General features: G+C 45.5%; 1 protein-coding gene across 1 annotated transcript; it reads left to right on the top strand.

Moving 5' to 3' along the window:
• Positions 1-14,381: 14,381 nt before the first annotated feature.
• Positions 14,382-17,423, top strand: LOC118659180 (52 kDa repressor of the inhibitor of the protein kinase-like). Its single transcript, XM_036315353.1, is given in 3 exon segments — positions 14,382-14,606; positions 14,701-14,838; positions 14,840-17,423. Coding segments are annotated over 3 exon segments (2,286 nt in total). The 5' UTR covers positions 14,382-14,396; the 3' UTR covers positions 16,778-17,423.
• Positions 17,424-20,101: the final 2,678 nt, after the last annotated feature.

Raw genomic sequence — 20,101 nt, 5'->3', positions numbered from 1 at the left:
GCTGTGAGCACCTAGGCTGGGGCTGGACACTCCCTCAGGGAGGCTTGCAGATCACACGAGAAACAGAATTCGATATATTACAATCCAACTTAGCCTCTACTCAGAGCCCACATTCGGCTGCAGGGGGTGGGAGGGAAACCTGAATCCCCATGAATTCAGGTGCCCCCTGCCCGGAAGTGGGTTAGAAGAAGAGAGAAGGATCAGTAACCAGGCAGCCTGGGTTGGAATCTGGCTTTGCCATTTATCAGCTGTGTGATTTTGGGACATGACTCAACCCCTGAAAATGGGGACAATAATAGTAACCTCTTTACAAAGGGATCTCTATGAGGAAAAAATGGCCAATGTGTATCAAGCACTTCGAACAGGATCCGGTACCCAGTAAGCACAGTAAATGTAATTGACGATGGCGACGATGGTGATGGCCGTGATGGTGCCTGTGCTTGACCACACGGAACCAGTGTGGTGGGTGGCTGGTGAGGGTTTCTCACCCTTAGCACCACTGACATTTTGGGTTGGATAGTTCTCAGTTGTGGGGGGCTGTCCTGTGCATTAGAATGAGCAGCATCTTTAGCCTCTACCCACCAGATGCCAGTAGCACCCCTTAATTCTAATTCTGTCAATCAAAGTTGTCTGCTGACACTGCCCAGTGTCCCGTGGGGTGGAGGCAGAACTGGCTGGGTGAGAGCCACTGATCTCTCTCAGGTCATCTTCAGTCCGCACTGGCATCTACTGGAATGAGTTGTGTCCCTTTCAGTCTGTGGTGTTAATTCTTTCAGCGTCCCAACTTTTTTTTTTTCTGAGACAGCCCCTCTTGTTTTTTAAAAAAAGTTAATCCTTTAATTGATTTTTTAGAGCGAGAGGAAGGGAGAGAGAGAGAGATAGAAACATCAATGATGAGAGAAACTTCATTGGTCAGCTGCCTCCTGTACACCCCATACTGGGGACCAAGCCTGCAACCTGGGGATGTGCCATGACCAGGAATCGAACCAGTGACCTCTTGGTTCATGGGTCAACACTCAACCAACTGAGCTACATTGGCTGGGCCTGCGATAGCCTCTCTAAGACAGTGGGAGCCGATGCATCAGCTCTTGCTCAAATGAAGGAAGGGGCTCCATGACTGGAAAACCTCTGGGTGAGACCAGCATCAATGAACGTTTTAAATTCTATCCCACTGGCTCTCCTGGTGACAGCCATTAGCAGCCAGGGACCGAGAAGCTCAGATAGGCAAGTGCACTGTCCGAGGTCACAATAGCATGTGACATTGTGTGGGCCTTCCCCCTCAATCTGGACACACCCCCTAGAACCATGTGCTTGACCATCCCTTGGCCTGTATCTCCCCATCCGGTCAGCCTGGTCACCCTGCCACCTCCTTGTGATCTGGCCTCCTCATGTCTGGTGGCCTCTCTGGTGCCTTTGGCTTCTGGACTAGATATGTCTTCTTAATTTTTGTTTTTTAACTAGAGGCCTGGTGCATGAAATTCATGCATGGGTAGGGTCCCTAGGCCTGGCCAGCGACCAGGGCCGATCGGGGTCTTCTGGCTGCTGGCCGGGGCCTTCCTTCATTCTGCGCCACCCCCTGGTGGTCAGCACATGTCATAGTGAGCAATCCAACTCCTGGTCTCCCAGTTGAACTCCCAAGGGGACAATTTGCATATTAGGCATATATATATATATATATATATATATATATATATATAGACTAGAGGCCCTATGCAAGAAGATTCGTGCAAGAATAGGCCTTCCTTCCCTTGGCTGCCGGCACTGGTTTCCCTCCGGCACCCAGGACCCAGGCCTTCGCTCTGGCTGCTGCCTCCCGCCTTTGCTCTGGGGCTGGGAGCTGCCATCTTTGTCATGTTAATTTGCATATTCCCTCCTTATTGGCTGTGGGTGCTGCCATCTTTGTCATGAAATGATGGTCAATTTGCATATTCCATCTTTATTAGGTAGGATTCTCACTGGAGGACATGTTTTTAAAAAAATATATATTTTATTGATTTTTTACAGAGAGGAAGGAAGAGGGATAGAGTGTTAGAAACGTCGATGAGAGAGAAACATTGATCAGCTGCCTCCTGCACATCCCCTACTGGGGATGTGCCCTCAACCAAGGTACATGCCCTTGACCAGAATTGAACCTGGGACCCTTCAGTCTGCAGGCCGATGCTCTATCCACTGAGCCAAACCGGTTAGGGCTGGAGGACATGTTTTTATTGATTTTAGAGAGAAAGGAAGGGAGAGGGGGAGAGAGAGAGGAAGTCATCTATGTGAGAGAGAAATATCCATCAGTTGGCTCCCATATGCACCCAGACTGGGAATTGAACCTGCCACCCGGGCATGTGCCCTGACCGGGAATGGAACCCGCGACCTTTCAGTGTATGGGATGACACTCCAACCAGCTAAGCCACAATGGCCAGGGGTCCCCTTATTTTTTTGATGCAAAAGCAGTTGATTCTTTTGGGTTGTTCATCCTCACAGAATACAGGCATGTGCCCTTGACTGGAATTGAAGCCGGGATCCTTCAGTCTGCAGGCCGATGCTCTATCCACTGAGCCAAACCAGTTAGGGCAGTCCCAACAGTATTGATTTTGGGGTTACAGATACATTTTAGTGAGTAAGCAAATTGACATTTATGGGATCCACAAATAATGAGGATCACTTGCATACATTTCAGGTGGTAACGAGTGCTGAGACAAAATGGAAAAGCTAGGCTGGGGATAGAGACAAGATGGGGCACATTAGTTTCCAAGGCTATCATAACGGAATACCACAAAGTGGGTGACTTAAAGCAACAGAATTGCATTCTCTCAGTTTCGGAGGAAGAAGTCCAAATTCGACATGGCGCAGGGCCGTGCTCCCTCCGCAGGCTCCAGGGAAGAACCCTTCCTGGCCTCTTTCTCACCTCTGGTGGTGGCCAGCAATCAATTTGGTTCCTTGGTTCATAGACGCACCATTCCATTCTCTGCCTCTGTTGTCACTTGGCCTTCTTGCCGTGTGTCTGTGTCCCTGTACCTCTTCTTATGAGGACGCTGGTCATGCTGGATTTAGGGCCCACTTTAATCCAGTATAACTTCATCTTGACATGCTTACAAAGACCCAGTTTCCAAATAAGGTCTCATATAAAATTCCAGGTGGACATGAATTTTGGGGGAAACCTTATTGAACCCCGTCCAGGGGGTTATTTTAAAGAGGAAGGTCATTGCCCTGGCTGGTGTGGCTCAGTTGGTTGACCATCGTCCTGTGCACCAAAAGGTCACTGGTTCGATTACCGGTCAGGGCACATGCCCAGGTTACGGGTTCAATCCCCAGTTGGGGTACATATGGGAACCAGCTGATTGATGTTTCTCTCTCACACTGATGTATCTCTCTCTCTCTCTCTCTCTCTCTCTCTCTCTCTCTCGCTCTCTCTCTCTCTCTCCCCTTCTCTCTCAAATCAATAAAAACATATTAAAAAAAACACAAAGAGGAAGGTTATGAAAAGCCTTTTGGAGGAAGTAACATTTGAGCATAGACTTGACTGAGGTGAGGGGGATCTGGGCAAGAGCATTCTAAGCAGAGGGGACAACAAGTGCTAAGGGCCTGAGGTTCTCTGCGCCTGATTCCTTCTAACATCATACAGAGGCCTAAGTAGCTGGCAGGGAGTGAGCAAGGGAGAGAAAGGGACGTGAGGACAGGAGGGGCTAGGGCAGGGCTTGCAGAGCCTTGTGGGCAGGGGGAGGACTTGGGATTTTACCCTAGGGGAGGTGGGAGCCCTGGAGGGCTGTGAGCAGAGGAGGGACAAGAGCAAGCCCGGCCCTGAGTTCTGTATCTCACAGAATCCACACAGTCACCCAGCGATGGAAGCCTTCACTGGCCCTGTTTTCCAGATCACAGCGTTGCTAAGGGGTGATTCCTGATTCGCATTCACACCCTTCTGCCCTCCTGCGTGAGACTATACATGAACGGCTAACTGCTGGTATTGTCTTTATAAAGTAATCACAAGGCATTTTGTGGGCTCACGATGCATCTACGTTAACTCTTGTGGCCTTTGCGATGGCCAGGGCTGAGGAACAGGAAATTTGAGGGCTTAGCAGAGGACAAGGAGTTTGGTCCAAGAGCCAAGAGCTGGACTGAAGACCAAGATGGTAGCCATGGGAGCTGGGCCCCTTTCCAGTGTCTTGGGGACATTCTGGTCTTTGAGTCAGGGTGGCACGCAGGGCCTCCAGGCCTGGCTTTGTGTCCCCCTCGTCCCCTCTCTCCAGGGCCAAATTGAGGTGACTGCCCCTGCGTCTCTGGGCTCTCGCAGTGGGCATTTAGTTGTGGCCTTGGATTCTCAGAGTGTGTTCCCTGGAACCACGGCCAAGTGTGGGGTTAAGCAGAGATGAATGGCGGTGCTCGGTGCAGGGCTCCTCAGAGCCTTTCACATGCTCACGTGCTTTGTGCGGCTTTCCAGAATTTATCTGCCCCCTTGATGGTTTTTCCTCTGAAGCCTTTGTGGGGCAGTAGGGGTTTCTGGAACAGATAAAGGAAACACTGCCTTAACCCAAAGGGGAAACTTGAGTGGTGGAATTTCAGGCACAGACTTCTGGCTAAGCATCAAAGCTTTCTTCCCGCCTCCTCTTCCCAGAACCTGGGCACAGAGAACAAGGCGGGTGTCCCACAGCTCTCTCTGGGGTGGCCCAGTGGGGTTGCAAGCTCTGGGCAGCCAAATTAGGAGCTCAGGACAAGGCTGGATGGGGTCAGCTCAGGCAGAGCTGGGGAAGGGCTTGTTGGGATAAGGGGGGATGGGAGGCACAAGTCCTGAATTCATAGTATCCCTTGACCTCTGAGGGTTTTCCAGTGGGGAGGGGTGTGTCTTCTGGGAAGGCTGTGGAGTCCCCTGGGACAAAGCCCAGGGATTAGCTCAGGAGAGAAACATCTAATCCCCAGCAGGGTCCAGTCCAGGGTCACAGAGGGAGGCCACAGATTGGCCCTGCTCTTTGGAAAGTAAACACGAAAGAAATGCTGGCCTGGCTTCCCCTTTCCAGCGGCCAGGGCTTTGCCCAGCCCCTTCCGTGGAGGCTCCAGCGTGTCAGCCTCCACCCCCTTCACACTCTGTCTCCTTCTGTTCACCCCTCTGACCTCTCCCAGCATCTCTGACTGTGGGGGCCAGGGGAGTTGGTCACTTCAGGCCTTGGCCCTGTGTTCCCTGGTGGGTACAGTCTGTAAAGGCACAGGGAAGTGGGGCAGATTGGGCCGGCCACCCTGCCGGGTGGTTGTTATGATTACTGGTGTCATTGTTACTGTCAGTGAGACAGGGAAGCTGGGACAGAGCTGAGAACACAGAGGAAGTGCATGTCTCTAGGACACCCTGACCTTGAGCCTTTCACAGGGCTTGAAGGGTCAGCCCCCTGCTGCTCTCTGCCTCATCCACCTCTGGCTGCTGGAGCTGCACCTGCGCCCCAACAGTGTGGAGCTGCTTGGCTGCACTGAGGATGGGTTCCTGCCTCAGCTTCCTCATCCAAGAACAGCTTAGCTATTCCCACCTCCTCTCTTGTCCTGGAACAAGCCCCCACTTCAATGCCTGACGCTGATTCTCTGCTGGAGGTGGGGTGGGGTGAGCGGGGTGGGGTGGAGGGTAGAGGGGTGGGGTAGAGAGTGGGTGTCGGGGGTGTGGAGGTGTGGAGCAGCTCTGTGAGTCCACAAGGCAGGGCTGATGGATTTGGGAGGACAGAGAGGAGTGGAGACAGTGCACCCAGTGGAGGACCCAGCGTGGACACAAGTCTGGAGGTGTATTAGAAGGAAGGCGAGAGCCCAGGCCAGCTGGAGCAGAGAGCTGAGGAGTTTACATTCTGTGAGGCAGGCAAGAGGGAGCCATGGCAGGTTCTCGTTTTTTTTTGTTTTTGTTTTTTCTAATTGTGGTAAATTGCATATCATAAAATTTACCTTTTAAACCATTTTAAGTGTCCAGTTCAGTGGTATTAGGCACATTTGCAATGTTGTGCAACCACCCCACCATCCATCTCCAGAACTTTCTCATCTTCTCAAACTGACACTCCGTCCCCATTAAACACCAAGCCCCCCTTCCCCTCCTCCAGCCCCTGGCACCCACCATCTGTCTCTAGGGACCTCTGGTGAATGGAATAACACAGTAATTGTCCCTTTGTGTCTGGTTTATTATACTTTACATGTTTTCAGGGTTTATCCATGTTGTAGCATGTATCAGAACTTCATTATTTTTTATTATTATTTTATTTTAGAGAAGGAGAGAGAGAAACATTGATGAGAGAGAAACATTGATTGGCTGCCTCTTGCATGTGCCGTACTGGGGATTGAGCCTGCAATGCAGGCATGTGCCCAGATCAGGAATCAAACCAGTGACCTCTTCGTGCCTGGGTTGATGCTCAACCACTGAGCCACACTGGCTGGCAGAACTTCATTCTTTCAAAGGATGAATAGTATTCCATTGTCTGGATGGACCACATTGTGTTTAAGCATTCATTTGTCAATGGAAACTGGGTTGCTTGCACACTTAAGCTATTGTTAGTCACGCTGCTATAAACAGTGTTCAAATATCTGTTCAAGTCCCCACTTTCAATTCCTTTGAGTGTACACCTAGGAGTAGAATTGCTAGGTCATATGGTAACTCTTGGCTTAATTTTTTGAAGAACCACCGAACTGTTTTCCACAGTGACTATTCCATTTTCCATTCCCTCCAGCATGCACAAGGATACCAATTTCTCCATATTCTCACCAACACTCATTATTTTCTCTCTTTCTTTCTTTCTTTCTTTCTTTCTTTCTTTCTTTCTTTCTTTCTCTCTCTCTCTCTCTCTCTCTCTCTCTCTCTCTCTCTTTCTCTCTCTCTCTCTCTCTCTCTCTCTCTCTCTCTCTCTCTCTCTCTTTCTTCTTCTTTCTTCTTTCTTTCTTTCTTTCTTTCTTTCTTTCTTTCTTTCTTTTTTAAATAGCCATCCTAGTAGTTGTGAAGTAGTATCTCATTGTGGTTTTGACTTGCATTTCCCTAATGACTAATGATGTTATTCATCTTTTCATACATTTATTGGCCATTTGTATGCTATCTTTGGAGAAATGTCTATTCAGTTTTGAATTGTGTTGTTTTTGTTGTTGTTGAGTTGTAGGAGTTCATGGAATGTACTGGATATCAACCCCTTATCAGATATATGCTTTGCAAATATTTTCCCCAGGCCTTTTAAAAAAAATTTGAATTCTTTACTGTTGAAAGTATTATATATGTCTCCTTTTTTTCTTCCATTGTCCCCTCCCCGGTCGCTCCCACCTCCTACCACATGCCCTCACCTCCCCCACTATTGTCTGTGTCCATTAGTTATGCTTATGTGCATGCATACAAGTCCTTTGGTTGATCTCTTATCCCCCCTCTCCTTCCACCCTGCCTTGCCTTCCCTCTGAGGTTTGACGGTCTGTCCGATGTTTCTCTGTCTCTGGATCTATTTTTGTTCATCAGTTTACATTGTTCATTATATTGCACAAATAAGTGAGATCATGTGATACTTATCCTTCTCTGACTGGCTTATTTCCCTTGGCATAATGCTCTCCAGGTCCGTCCAAGCTTTTGCGAATGGTAAGAGTTCTTTCTTTTTTACAGCAGTGTGGTATTCTATTATGTAGATGTACCATAGGTTTTTAATCCACTCACCTGCTGACGGGCACTTGGGCTGTTTCCAAATCTTAGCTATTGTAAATTGTGCTGCTATGAATGTATGGGTGCATATATTCTTTCTGACTGGTGTTTCTGAGTTCTTGGGATATATTCCTAAAAGTGGGATTATTGGGTCAAATGGGAGTTTCATTTTTAATTTTTTGAGGAAACTCCATACTGCTTCCCACACTGGCTGCATCAGTCTGCATTCCCACCAGCAGTGCACAAGGGTTCTTTTTTTTCTCCACATCCTCACTAGCACTTGTCATTTGTTGATTTTTTAAAAAATATATTTTATTGATTTTTCACAAAGAGGAAGGGAGAGGGATAGAGAATCAGAAACATCGATGAGAGAGACACATCGACCAGCCGCCTCCCGCACACCCCCCACCGGGGATATGCCCACAACCAAGGCACATGCCCCCGACCGGAATTGAACCCGGGACCCTTCAGTCCACAGGCCAAAGCTCTATCCACTGAGCCAAACCGGCTACGGCAACATTTGTTGATTTGTTGATGACAGCTATTCTTTTTTTAAAAATATATTTTATTGATTTTTACAGAGAGGAAGGGAGAGGGATAGAGAATCAGAAACACTGATGAGAGAGAAACATCGATCAGCTGTCTCGGGCACATCCCCAGCAACCAAAGTACACGCCCTTGACCAGAATCGAACCCGGGACCCTTCAGTCCGCAGGCCGAAGCTCTATCCACTGAGCCAAACTGGTTAGGGCAATGACAGCTATTCTGACAGGTGTGAGATGGTACCTCATTGTCGTTTTGATTTGCATCTCTCGGATGATTAGTGACTTTGAGCATGTTTTCATATGTCTCTTGGCCTTCTGTGTGTCCACTTTGAGAAGTGTCTATTTAGGTCCTTTGCCCATTTTTTGATTGGATTGTTTATCTTTCTTTTGCTAAGTTGTATATGTTCCCTATAAATTTTAGAGATTAAACCCTTGTCAGATATAACATTGGCAAATATGTTCTCCCATGCAGTGGGCTTTCTTGTTATTTTGTTGATGGTTTCTTTTGCAGTGCAAAGCTTTTTATTTTGATGTAGTCCCATTTGTTTATTTTCTCCTTAGCTTCCATTGTTCTAGGAGATGTGTTGGTAAACATATTGCTGTGAGATATATAGTATTGGAAGTGCTAGCCATAGCGATCAGACAAGAAGAAGAAATAAAAGGTATCCAAATTGGAAAAGAAGAAGTAAAACTGTCATTATTCACAGATGACATGATATTGTACATAAAAAAAAACCCTAAAGACTCCATCACAAAACTACTAGTTTAATAAATGAACTTGACAACGTAGCAGGATACAAAATTAACACCCAGGCCCGAACCAATATGCTCAATTAATATTTGACAAAGGAGGCAAGAACATTACAATGGAGCCAAGATAGTCTCTTCAATAAATGGTGCTGGGAAAATTGGACAGATATATGCAAGAAAATGAAACTAGACCACCAACTTACACCATACACAAAAATAAACTCAAAATGGATAAAGGACTTAAATGTACGACAGGAAACCATAAAAATTCTAGAAGAATCCAAAGGCAACAAAATCTCAGACATATGCCGAAGCAATTTCTTCACTGATACAGCTCCTAGGGCACTTGAAACTAAAGAGAAAATGAACAAATGGGACTACATCAAAATAAAAAGCTTCTGCACAACAAAAGAAACCATGAACAAAACAACGAGAAAACCCACTGTGTGGGAAAACATATTTGCCAATGTCATATCTGATAAGGGCCTAATCTCCAAAATTTATAGGGAACTCATACAACTTAACAAAAGGAAGATAAACAATCCAATCAAAAAATGGGCAAAGGACCTAAATAGACACCTTTCAAAAGAGGACATTCAGAAAGCCAAGAGACATATGAAAACATGCTCAAAGTCACTAATCATCCGAGAGATGCAAATCAAAACAACAATGAGGTACCATCTCACACCTGTCAGACTGGCTATCATCAACAAATCAACAAACGACAAGTGCTGGAGAGGATGTGGAGAAAAAGGAACACTTGTGCACTGCTGGTGGGAATGCAGACTGGTGCAGCCACTATGGAAGACAGTATGGAGTTTCCTTAAAAAACTGAAAACGGAACTCCCATTTGACCCTGTGATCCCACTTCTAGGAATATATCCCAAGAAACCAGAAACACCAATCAGAAAGGATATATGCAGCCCTATGTTCATAGCAGCACAATTCACCATAGCTAAGATCTGGAAACAGCCTAAGTGCCCATCAGTAGATGAATGGATTAGAAAACTGTGGTACATCTACACGATGGAATACTATGCTGCTCTAAAAAGGAAGGAACTCTTACCATTTGCAACGTCATGGATGGAACTGGAGAGCATTATGCTAAGTGAAATAAGCCAGTCAATGAAGGAAAAATACCACATGATCTCACTCATTCATGGATAATAGAGACCATTATAAACTTTTGAACAATAATAGATACAGAGGCAGAGCTGCCTCAAACAGATTGTCAAACTGCAGCAGGAAGGCCGGGGAGGGTTGCGGGGCACGAGGTAGGGGGGTAAGAGATCAACTAAAGGACTTGTATGCATGCATAGAAGCATAACCAGTGGACATAAGACATTGGGGGACAGGGGAGGCTAGGGGACTGTCTAGGGCGGGGGGATAAAATGGACACATATGTAATACCCTTTGTAATACTTTAAGCAATAAAAAAAACAAAACAAAACAAAACAAAAAAACAAAAACAAAATTAACACCCAGAAATCGATGGCATTTTTATACACCAATAATGAACTCACAGAAAGCAAAACTAAAAAAAAATCCCATTTACCATTGCAACAACAACAAAAAAAATATCTAGGAATAAACTTAACTAAGGAGGTAAAAGACCTGTACTCAGGAAACTATAGGACATTGGAAAAAGAAATGGAGGAAAATATAAATAAGTGAAAGAATATACTGTGTTTATGAATTCATGGATGGGTTGAATCAACATCATTGAAATGTCCATACTTCCCAAAACAATCTATAGATTCAATGCAATCCCCATTAAAATACCAATGACATATTTCACAGACCTAGAATAAACATTCCAAAAATTTATATGGAATAAAAATAGACTCCGAATAGCCACAGAAATCCTGAGAAAGAAGAACAAGTTGGAAGGATCACAATACCAGATATCTAGCTATATTACAAAGCCACTGTTCTCAAAATGGCCTGGTACTGGCACAAGAACAGACATATAGACCAATGGAATAGAACAGAGAACCCAGAAATTGACCCAAGCCATTATGCTCAATTAATATTTGACAAAGGAGGCAAGAGCATACAATGGAGTCAAGACAGTCTCTTCAATAAATGGTGTTGGGAAAACTGAACAGATACATGCAAAAAATGAAACTAGACCACCAACTTACACCATACAAAAATAAACTCAAAATGGATAAAGGACTTAAATGTAAGACGGGAAACCATAAAAATATTAGAAGAATCCACAGGCAGCAAAATATCAGAAAAACCTCATTTTTACATTTCCATTAAATCAGTGATACCGACCCAGATATTTGGGTTAAGAAGCAAGCAAAGAAAAGAAGCATGTACAAGATACAAATAGATTGTTTTTCTGCACAATGTGGTATTTATTACTCTGATCAGAGAAATCCGAAGTTCACTATCCTGGAGGGATTCTGGAATCCCAGGCTGCTTCTGAGACTGTAGGCTGAATGGCCTTAGCTTGCCATTCTGGACGAGGTTTGCCCAAACAACGGACCTAAAGCTGCATCAGCAAAGATGCTAAGAACCCTTTTCTTCTAGCTGGGGCCTGTGGGTGAGATACTGATGTAGGGAGTGGAAAGAACAGCCGGACGTTTCCTCCTCATCAGGAAAACTGTGCAGTTCCATGGTTTGTTCTATGGTACAGGTATCAGGAAACAAAGCAGGAGCTGCGGGCTCCAGCCTCTCCAACTGAGGATCTTGCACTTGGACACCACTTGTGGGACCTTCGGTGATGACAGAGTCCCGTGCCAAATTAGAAGGGCCTGCAGGCTGAGGTGGGAGGGAGCTAAGGGAACCTGAAACTACAGGGGAAATAATAAGGACTGGTGGATGTTGCGGGTGGGTGGGGTGGGCACATTCTTAGCTGGAAGAATCTGATTTGGTTGCTTTGGTGATAGCTGCTGCTGCCGCCTCTGCTTCCTTGGTTTGACTCAAGTCTTTTTTAAAAAAATGTATTTTATTGATTTTTTTACAGAGAGGAAGGGAGAGAAATAGAGAGTTGGAAACATCGGTCAGCTGCCTCCTGCACACTTCCCACTGGGGATGTGCTCACAACCAAGATACATGCCCTTGAATGGAATTGAACCTGGGACCCTTGAGTCCGCAGCCCGATGCTCTATCCACTGAGCCAAACTGGTTAAGGCGACTCAAGTCTTTATTGTTGACTCCAGTGGGTAGAGTTCCAAGGCAAGTTCCTTCTGGATATTTTTTTTGGAAACTTGTTGCCATTAAATTGAATCTCCAACTGTTCATGCTGCAGACACATGAATGAAGCATGTTTTCAGTACTTCTTCCATGTTATGGGACCAGCTGGATTCCGTGGTATCAAGTTCATGCTGGAATCAGCCATGTGGTTAAAAATGTCTGGCTGGGGATTCTCTGGGGCCATTCTGTTCATCAGAGGTACTGACATTGTACAACTTTGTCTTGTAGCATATTAATGCTGTAACCACTTGTGTGGACAAAAGAGAAGGGCTGGGGGCTCCTCTGTTCATCTGGGCACCAGAGGGCTGCCTTGGTAGGTGCCCATTTTCAAGCCTGCGGGATGTGTCTCTCTGAAAATGCAGTTCCTTTAGTGTCTTCTCCTGTGGCTTTAAAAAATTTTTTTAAAAAAAATTTATTGATTTTTAGAAAGAGGAAGGAAGGGAGAGTGAGAGCAAAACATGGATCAGATCAGTTGCTTCCCGCAAGAGCCCTGACTGGGATTGAACATGCAACCTGGGCATGTGCCCTGACGAATAGAACCCACTGCCCTTTGGTGTACTGGATGAAGCTCCAACCACATCGGCCAGGACTTTTTGCTTTCTTGAGAGCTTGTTTTGGAGGTTCTAGCAGGGGAGCGCAGCTACTCCTATACCCTTGACCGAAGACCGGTCCTCTCCTGGGGGCGGGGGGGGGGGGGCGGGGGTCGTCCTCTCCCACTGAGTGTGCAGCTTTGGGAGAAACGCACATGGATTGGTGAGGGAGGAGCGGGACACCCTTCTAGCCAGCCAGATCAGCCGAATCAACCCTGGCGATTAATGGGGTGACAGATGTCACAGCCAGATCGCCCTCACATCCACTTTTTGCTTTCTTAATAAACATCTTTTGATGCACAAAAGTTTTAATTTGGATGAAGTTCAATTTCTCTATTTTGTCTTTTATTGCATGTGCTTTTGATAACATATACATAAAATCACTGCCAAATTCAATGTCATGAAGATTTTCCCCATGATTTCTTCTAAGAGCTTTATAATTTTAGCTCTTAAGTTTAGGTCTTTAATACCATGGTAGGTTCTTGAGCAGGGGAAGATCAAGGAAGACTTTCCAAGCAGTATCTTGAGACCCCAGAGCACAAGTCATGTGGGAAACAGATGGGGGTTCAGCCAACCACAGGGACATTGGGAGCCAGATCTGGATTCCAGGTCTTGTTAATAGAAATAGCTTCTGGAGATCCAAGGAGGTGATATCAGCACAAATTGGCCTCTACAGAGAGACCTGAGTGGGTGGATGGAGATGTTGGCAGCCCATGAAGCCACTGACAGGCTGGCCCAGATAGAGAGTTGAGGAGTTGGGGAAGGAGACAGAGCAGGAGTCATCAGACACAGAGGAGGCAAGCTGGGGGCGTGGCATATGGACCTGAGAGAGAGGAGAGAGGGCTCACCAGTGTCCACTGCTCATAGGACTTAGCGACAAGGAACGCAAAGGGAATGAATGGGGTGAGGGGGTCCTAGCCCGCTGCCTGGTACTCAGCCAGTCAATGGAATAAGGTCAGCAAACACAGACTTTAACACTGAACTAGAGGATGGGAGAGGATAGGCGGCCCTTTCTTTTCTGTTCAGCTATGATTTTTACTGCACAGTGTGCCTTTTTCTCCTGGCTTTTATCCTTTTATTTAAAAAGTTAAGGTATAATTTACATACAGTAAAGTTTATCATTTTAGTGCACAAAATTTGACAAATATAGCCACAGAACCACCATCTCAACCAACATAACAGAATAGTCTCCCTTCCCCAGCCTCTGGCAACCACTGATCTGCTCTGTTACTATACGCTGTCTTTTCCAGAACATGTGCAAATGGAATTACTAGTATACAGTCTGCAGCCTTTTGAGTGTGGCTTCTGTCACTCAGCAGAATGCACTGGAGATTCAACCATGATGCTGTTGGTGCATCAACACCTCATTCTTTTTTATTGTTGAGGAGCATTCTGTAGTATGAATGTGACGCCTTTTACCCATTCATCTATTGAGGTATGTTGGAGTTCTTTCCAATTTTTGGCAATTATGACTAGAGCTGCTATATGCATGTGCAAGCTTTTGTATGAAGGTACATTTTTATTCCTCTTGATGAATATTCAGGAGTCTTGACTCTGTCTTCCTCTTTTTAAAATAGTTTTGGGCCTCGCCGAGCCGGCCGGCCAGGCTCCCCTCCCCGGCCCCGACGGGCGGGCGGGCTGCCCTGAGGAGGCGGGGAGGGGAGCGCCGGGCAGGCCCGCAGGCGGGCGACGATGCCGAACTTCTGCGCGGCCCCCAACTGCACGCGGAAGAGCACGCAGTCGGATCTGGCCTTCTTCAGGTTCCCGAGGGATCCGGCCAGATGCCAGAAGTGGGTGGAAAATTGTAGGAGAGCAGACTTAGAAGATAAAACACCTGATCAACTAAATAAACATTATCGATTATGTGCCAAACACTTTGAGACCTCTATGATCTGTAGAACTATACATTTTGCAGAGGCACCAGAAAACTAAAGAATGATTGGGTTATTTATTTCTCAAAATTATTTGAAGCAGATACTTGTGAAGTCATTGGGAGAGTCCTTATAGGACAGTTCTTCGAGATAATGCAATACCAACAATATTTGATCTTACCAGTCATTTGAACAATCCACATAGTAGACACAGAAAACGAATAAAAGAATTGAGTGAAGATGAAATCAGGACACTAAAACAGAAAAAAAATTGACGAAACTTCTGAACAGGAACAAAAACATAAAGAGATCAACAACACCAATGCTCAGAACTCCAATACAGAAGGGGGTGAAGAACAGGATGAAGACATTTTACCTTTAACCCTTGAGGAGAAGGAAAACAAAGAATACTTAAAATCTTTATTTGAAATTTTGATTCTTATGGGAAAACAAAACATACCTCTAGATGGACATGAAGCTGATGAAATCCCAGAAGGTCTCTTTACTCCTGATAACTTTCAGGCACTGTTGGAGTGCCGGATAAATTCTGGTGAAGAGGTGCTGAGAAAGCGCTTTGAGACAACAGCAGTCAACACACTGTTCTGTTCAAAAGCACAGCAGAAACAGATGCTGGAGATCTGCGAGAGCTGCATTCGGGAAGAAACGCTCAGGGAAGTGAGAGACTCTCACTTCTTTTCGATGATCACTGATGACGTAGTGGACATAGCAGGGGAAGGGCACCTGCCCGTGTTGGTGAGGTTTGTTGACGAAGCTCATAACCTGCGAGAGGAATTTGTGGGTTTTCTGCCTTATGAAGCTGATGCCGAAATTTTGGCTATGAAATTTCACACTACGATAACTGAGAAGTGGGGATTAAACATGGAATATTGTCGTGGCCAGGCTTACATTGTGTCCAGTGGATTTTCTTCCAAAATGAAAGTTGTTGCTTCTAGACCTTTGGAGAAATATCCCCAAGCTGTCTACACACTCTGCTCTTCCTGTGCCTTAAATATGTGGTTGGCAAAATCGGTGCCTGTTATGGGAGTGTCGGTTGCATTAGGAACAATTGAGGAAGTTTGTTCTTTTTTCCATCGATCACCACAACTGCTTTTAGAGCTTGACAATGTAATTTCTGTCCTCTTTCAGAACAATGAAGAAAGGGGTAAAGAACTGAAGGAAATTTGCCATTCTCAGTGGACAGGCAGGCATGATGCTTTTGAAATTTTAGTGGACCTCCTACAAGCACTTGTTTTATGTTTAGATGGTATAAATAATGATACAAATATTAGATGGAATAACTGTATAGCGGGCCGAGCATTTGTACTCTGTAGTGCAGTAACAGATTTTGATTTCGTTGTTACCGTTGTCGTTCTTAAAAATGTTCTATCTTTTACAAGAGCCTTTGGGAAAAATCTCCAGGGTCAGACCTCTGATGTCTTTTTTGCAGCCAGTAGCTTGACTGCGGTGCTGCATTCACTAAATGAAGTGATGGAAAATATTGAAGTTTATCATGAATTTTGGTTTGAGGAAGCCACCAATTTGGCAACCAAACTTGATATTCAGATGAAGCTCCCTGGGAAATTCCGCAGAGCTCAGCAAGGGAACCTGGAATCTCAGCTGACCTCTGAGAGTTACTATAAAGAAGCTCTAAGTGTTCCAACAGTGGAACACATTATTCAGGAACTGAAAGATATATTCTCAGAACAGCACCTCAAAGCTCTTAAATGCTTATCTCTGGTCCCCTCTGTCATGGGACAGCTCAAATTCAATACATCGGAGGAGCATCATGCTGACATGTACAGAAGCGACTTACCCAATCCTGATACACTCTCAGCTGAGCTGCATTGTTGGAGAATCAAGTGGAAACACAGAGGAAAAGATATAGAGCTTCCATCCAACATTTATGAAGCCCTCCACCTGCCAGACATCAAATTTTTTCCTAATGTTTATGCATTGTTGAAGGTCCTATGTATTCTTCCTGTGATGAAGGTTGAGAATGAACGCTATGAAAATGGGCGAAAGCGTCTCAAAGCATACCTGAGGAACACTTTGACAGACCAAAGGTCAAGTAACTTAGCTTTGCTTAACATAAATTTTGATATAAAACATGATTTGGATTTAATGGTGGACACATATATCAAACTCTATACAACTAAGTCAGAGCTTCCTACAGATAATTCTGAAACTGTCGAAAATACCTGAGAGACTTTTAAAATGGGTTTTCTCTTATATTTGATATTGAAAAAAATCTAAGAAATTTTGAAAATATAGAAAAGCTATAAGATATATGTAGGCCACTTAATCACTGAATATCTTGAGTACATTAGCCATTGATAATCTGACTGTTTAAATGGCCCGTTTGAACTCTCATGCTTTGGAGAACTAACTGTTCTTCCAGAGGGTAGCATTGAAAGTGCCACGCTGCACTTCTGCGTGGTCTCTGCTAATGGCACTTTGGAATTGTTTTAGTTAAGTCAAGTTAGACATAACATTTATTATCACTGTGGATCCTGTTGTTGGGTATTGAGTTACCAGTTCTTTGAAGAAATAAATTTTGAGAAGGTGTGAGAGGAATGTTTCATAAAATTTTACAATGAAGTTCATGACTAACTTTTCAATAGCAGGAGTTTTAAGTTTACTATTAAAAATCTTTAATGAACAGTTAAATTACCAGATAGTGAAAGAAACGTGAGCTTGCCAAACAAGGATTTCAGTGTAGATTTTGTCTTTATTCGATAATCTTAAACAAGTTGCTGTTAAACATTGAAGGAAGAACCTGCCATTGTTCCACATCTGGGTGTTGCTGTTTACATTCCTTTGTTGAGCCTATATCTTCATAAGCTTTTTAGCAAGTATATGTCAAACACTTCTATTTCATGGTCAAGACAGGATCAGAGGCTATGGATACTGACAACAGATTGGTCTGTTTTATTCTGTCTTTTTCCATGATAATATCTACTGCCTTGTCTTGATTTATAAGCAAAACCTAGACAACCTACAAAAATGTGTTTTGTAGTTTATCTAGGAATAATACAGAAAATATTGCTGTTATTTTTGGTGAAGAAAGTCAATTTTGTACAGTTTATTTCGACGTAAATAAAATGTGAATTTGTTTAAAAAAAAATAAAATAGTTTTGGACATAGTTCACATACCATGCAACTCATCCATTTTAAGTATACAATTCACAAGCATCACCATTATCTAATTTTAGAACATTTTCATCTGCCTGAATAGAAACCCTGTACCCATTAGTAATGACTCCCTATTCTCTGACCCCTACACCTTTGCTTTCTGTCTCTGTAGTTCTGCCTATTCTGGGTATTTCACATAAATGGAGTCATATCATATGTGGTCTTTTGTGAGTGGCATCTTTCACTTAGCCTCATGTTTTCGATATTCATTCACATGTTGTAGTGTAAATCAGTATTTTATTTCTTTTTGTGGTTGAATAATATTCCATTGTATGGATGGACCACATTTTGTTTACCTGTCCATCTATTGATGGGCACTGGGTTGTTTACCTTTGGCTATTGTGAATTGTGTTGCTATAGGAACATTCATGTACAGGTATATATATTTCAAAATATTTACTGTTGAGACTATTACAGATGTTCCTACCCTGTTCCAGGCCTTCACCACCCTATTGTTTGTGTCCATAGGTAATGCATATAAGCATATGTTCTTTGGTTAATCTCTTCTCATTTCCCACCCCCACTTCCTCTGAAATTGTCAGTCTGTTCCATGTTTCCATGCATCTGGTTCTATTTTATTCATCAGTTTATTTTGTGCATTAGATTCCTTGTTCATTCATTTTGATTTTTAGATTTAATTGTTGATAGATATGTATTTACCAGAGGCTTGGTGCATGAATTCATGCACGGGTGAGGTCCCTCGGCCTGGCTGGCAATCGAGCCGATCTGGGGCCATGGGAGGTTAGCCCATGAGGGGTAGGGGTGGGGCCATGGGAGGTTGGCTGGCCAGGAGAAGGATCCGTGGGAGTTGGCTGGCCGGGTGGGAGGGACTGTGGGAGGTTGGCCAGCTGGCCCCCATTGGGGTCATTGGGGCTGGTTGGCCATGGGGAGGGACCGTGGGAGGTTGACTGGCCACGGGAAGAGACTAAGGGAAGTTGGCTGGCCACAGGAGGTTGGCCGTGGGAGCACACTGACCACCAGGGGGCAGCTCCTGCACTGAGCATCTGCCCCCTGGTGGTCAGTGTGAGTCATAGCGACTGGTCAACCAGTTGTTCTGGTCATTCTGGTTGTTCACTTGCTTAGGCTTTTCTATATATTGATTGCCATTTTATTGTTCATACTTTTGATCTTTTTATTATTATTATTAAAGAACTAGAAGCCCAGCGCACGAAATCCCCCCTGCGGGATCAGGCCTAAACAGGCAGTTGGACATCCCCTTTGCAATCTGGGACAGCTGGTTCCTAACCGCTGGCCTGCCTGCCTGCCTGATGACCCCTAACCAGGGCTCCAGGACATGTCCGGCCCTGTCTTGCCCAGTCCTGATTGGCCAGACCCCAGCAGCAAGCTAATCTACTGGTCAGAGCATCTGCCCCCTGGTGGTCAGTGCACGTCATAGCGACTGGTCGAATGTCTGCCCCCTGGTGGTCAGTGCACATTATAGGGAGCAGTTGAGTGGCCTTATCATATCATTAGCATAATACACTTTGATTGGTTGAACAGTCGACCGGTCACCGGATGACCAGACACTTAGCATATTAGGATTTTATTATATAGGATTTCACCAGGTAGGGGAAATTTTCTGTCATTAGTTCTTCAAACTAGGGGCCCAGTACATGAATTTGTGCACCTAAAACGGAACTGTGGGCCGTGAGGCTGTGGTGGGCACAGGGGTGGATCTGGGCCCATCCTCCGCGCCCCTGCCCAGCCCCTCCCGCCATGGCCCCTGGGTCTGTCAGCAGCCCTGCTCCCACCGCTCCCATGTGCTGATGGTGCCGGCCCTGCTTGCACTCGCTGACGGCGCCAGCAGCGATTGCCCTTCAGGAGCAGGGGGAGGTGGAGAAGCCCTCAGGGGCAATCGGGCTGGCAGCAGCTGCTTGCACCTGCTGATGGTGCCGAGTGATTGGGACTGGTGCCAGGTGCTGGCTGCGGGTGCGAGTGGGGCTGGCGCCGGCAGCAGGTGTGAGCGCCAGGCAGGACCACGGTGTGCAGGAGCAAAGAATTTTCAGTAACCACCAGAGACTCGCCCTGATGACAGTGACTGATGCCCTGCCTTGGTCTGGCACCCCTGCTCACCTGCTCCACCATCCCACTGCTGCCAATGCCCGCCATGTTCTGTACACGCCCCCCCCACCCCACCCCCCATGGTCAGCGCATGTCATAACGACCAGTTGTTCGGTTGTCCTACCATTCAGTCTATTTGTATATTAGCCTTTTATTATATAGGACTAGAGGCCCGGTGCACAAAAATTTGTGCACTCGGGGGAGAGGGGGGGGGTCCCTCAGCCCGGCCTGTACCCTCTTGCAGTCTGGGACCCCTTGGGAGATAACGACCTG

Source organism: Myotis myotis, unplaced genomic scaffold (assembly GCF_014108235.1).
Source record: "Myotis myotis isolate mMyoMyo1 unplaced genomic scaffold, mMyoMyo1.p scaffold_m19_p_6, whole genome shotgun sequence".
Lineage (NCBI taxonomy): Eukaryota > Metazoa > Chordata > Mammalia > Chiroptera > Vespertilionidae > Myotis > Myotis myotis.
The sequence above is the reverse complement of the archived record's forward strand: the minus strand, read 5'-3'. Positions and strand labels throughout refer to the sequence as shown.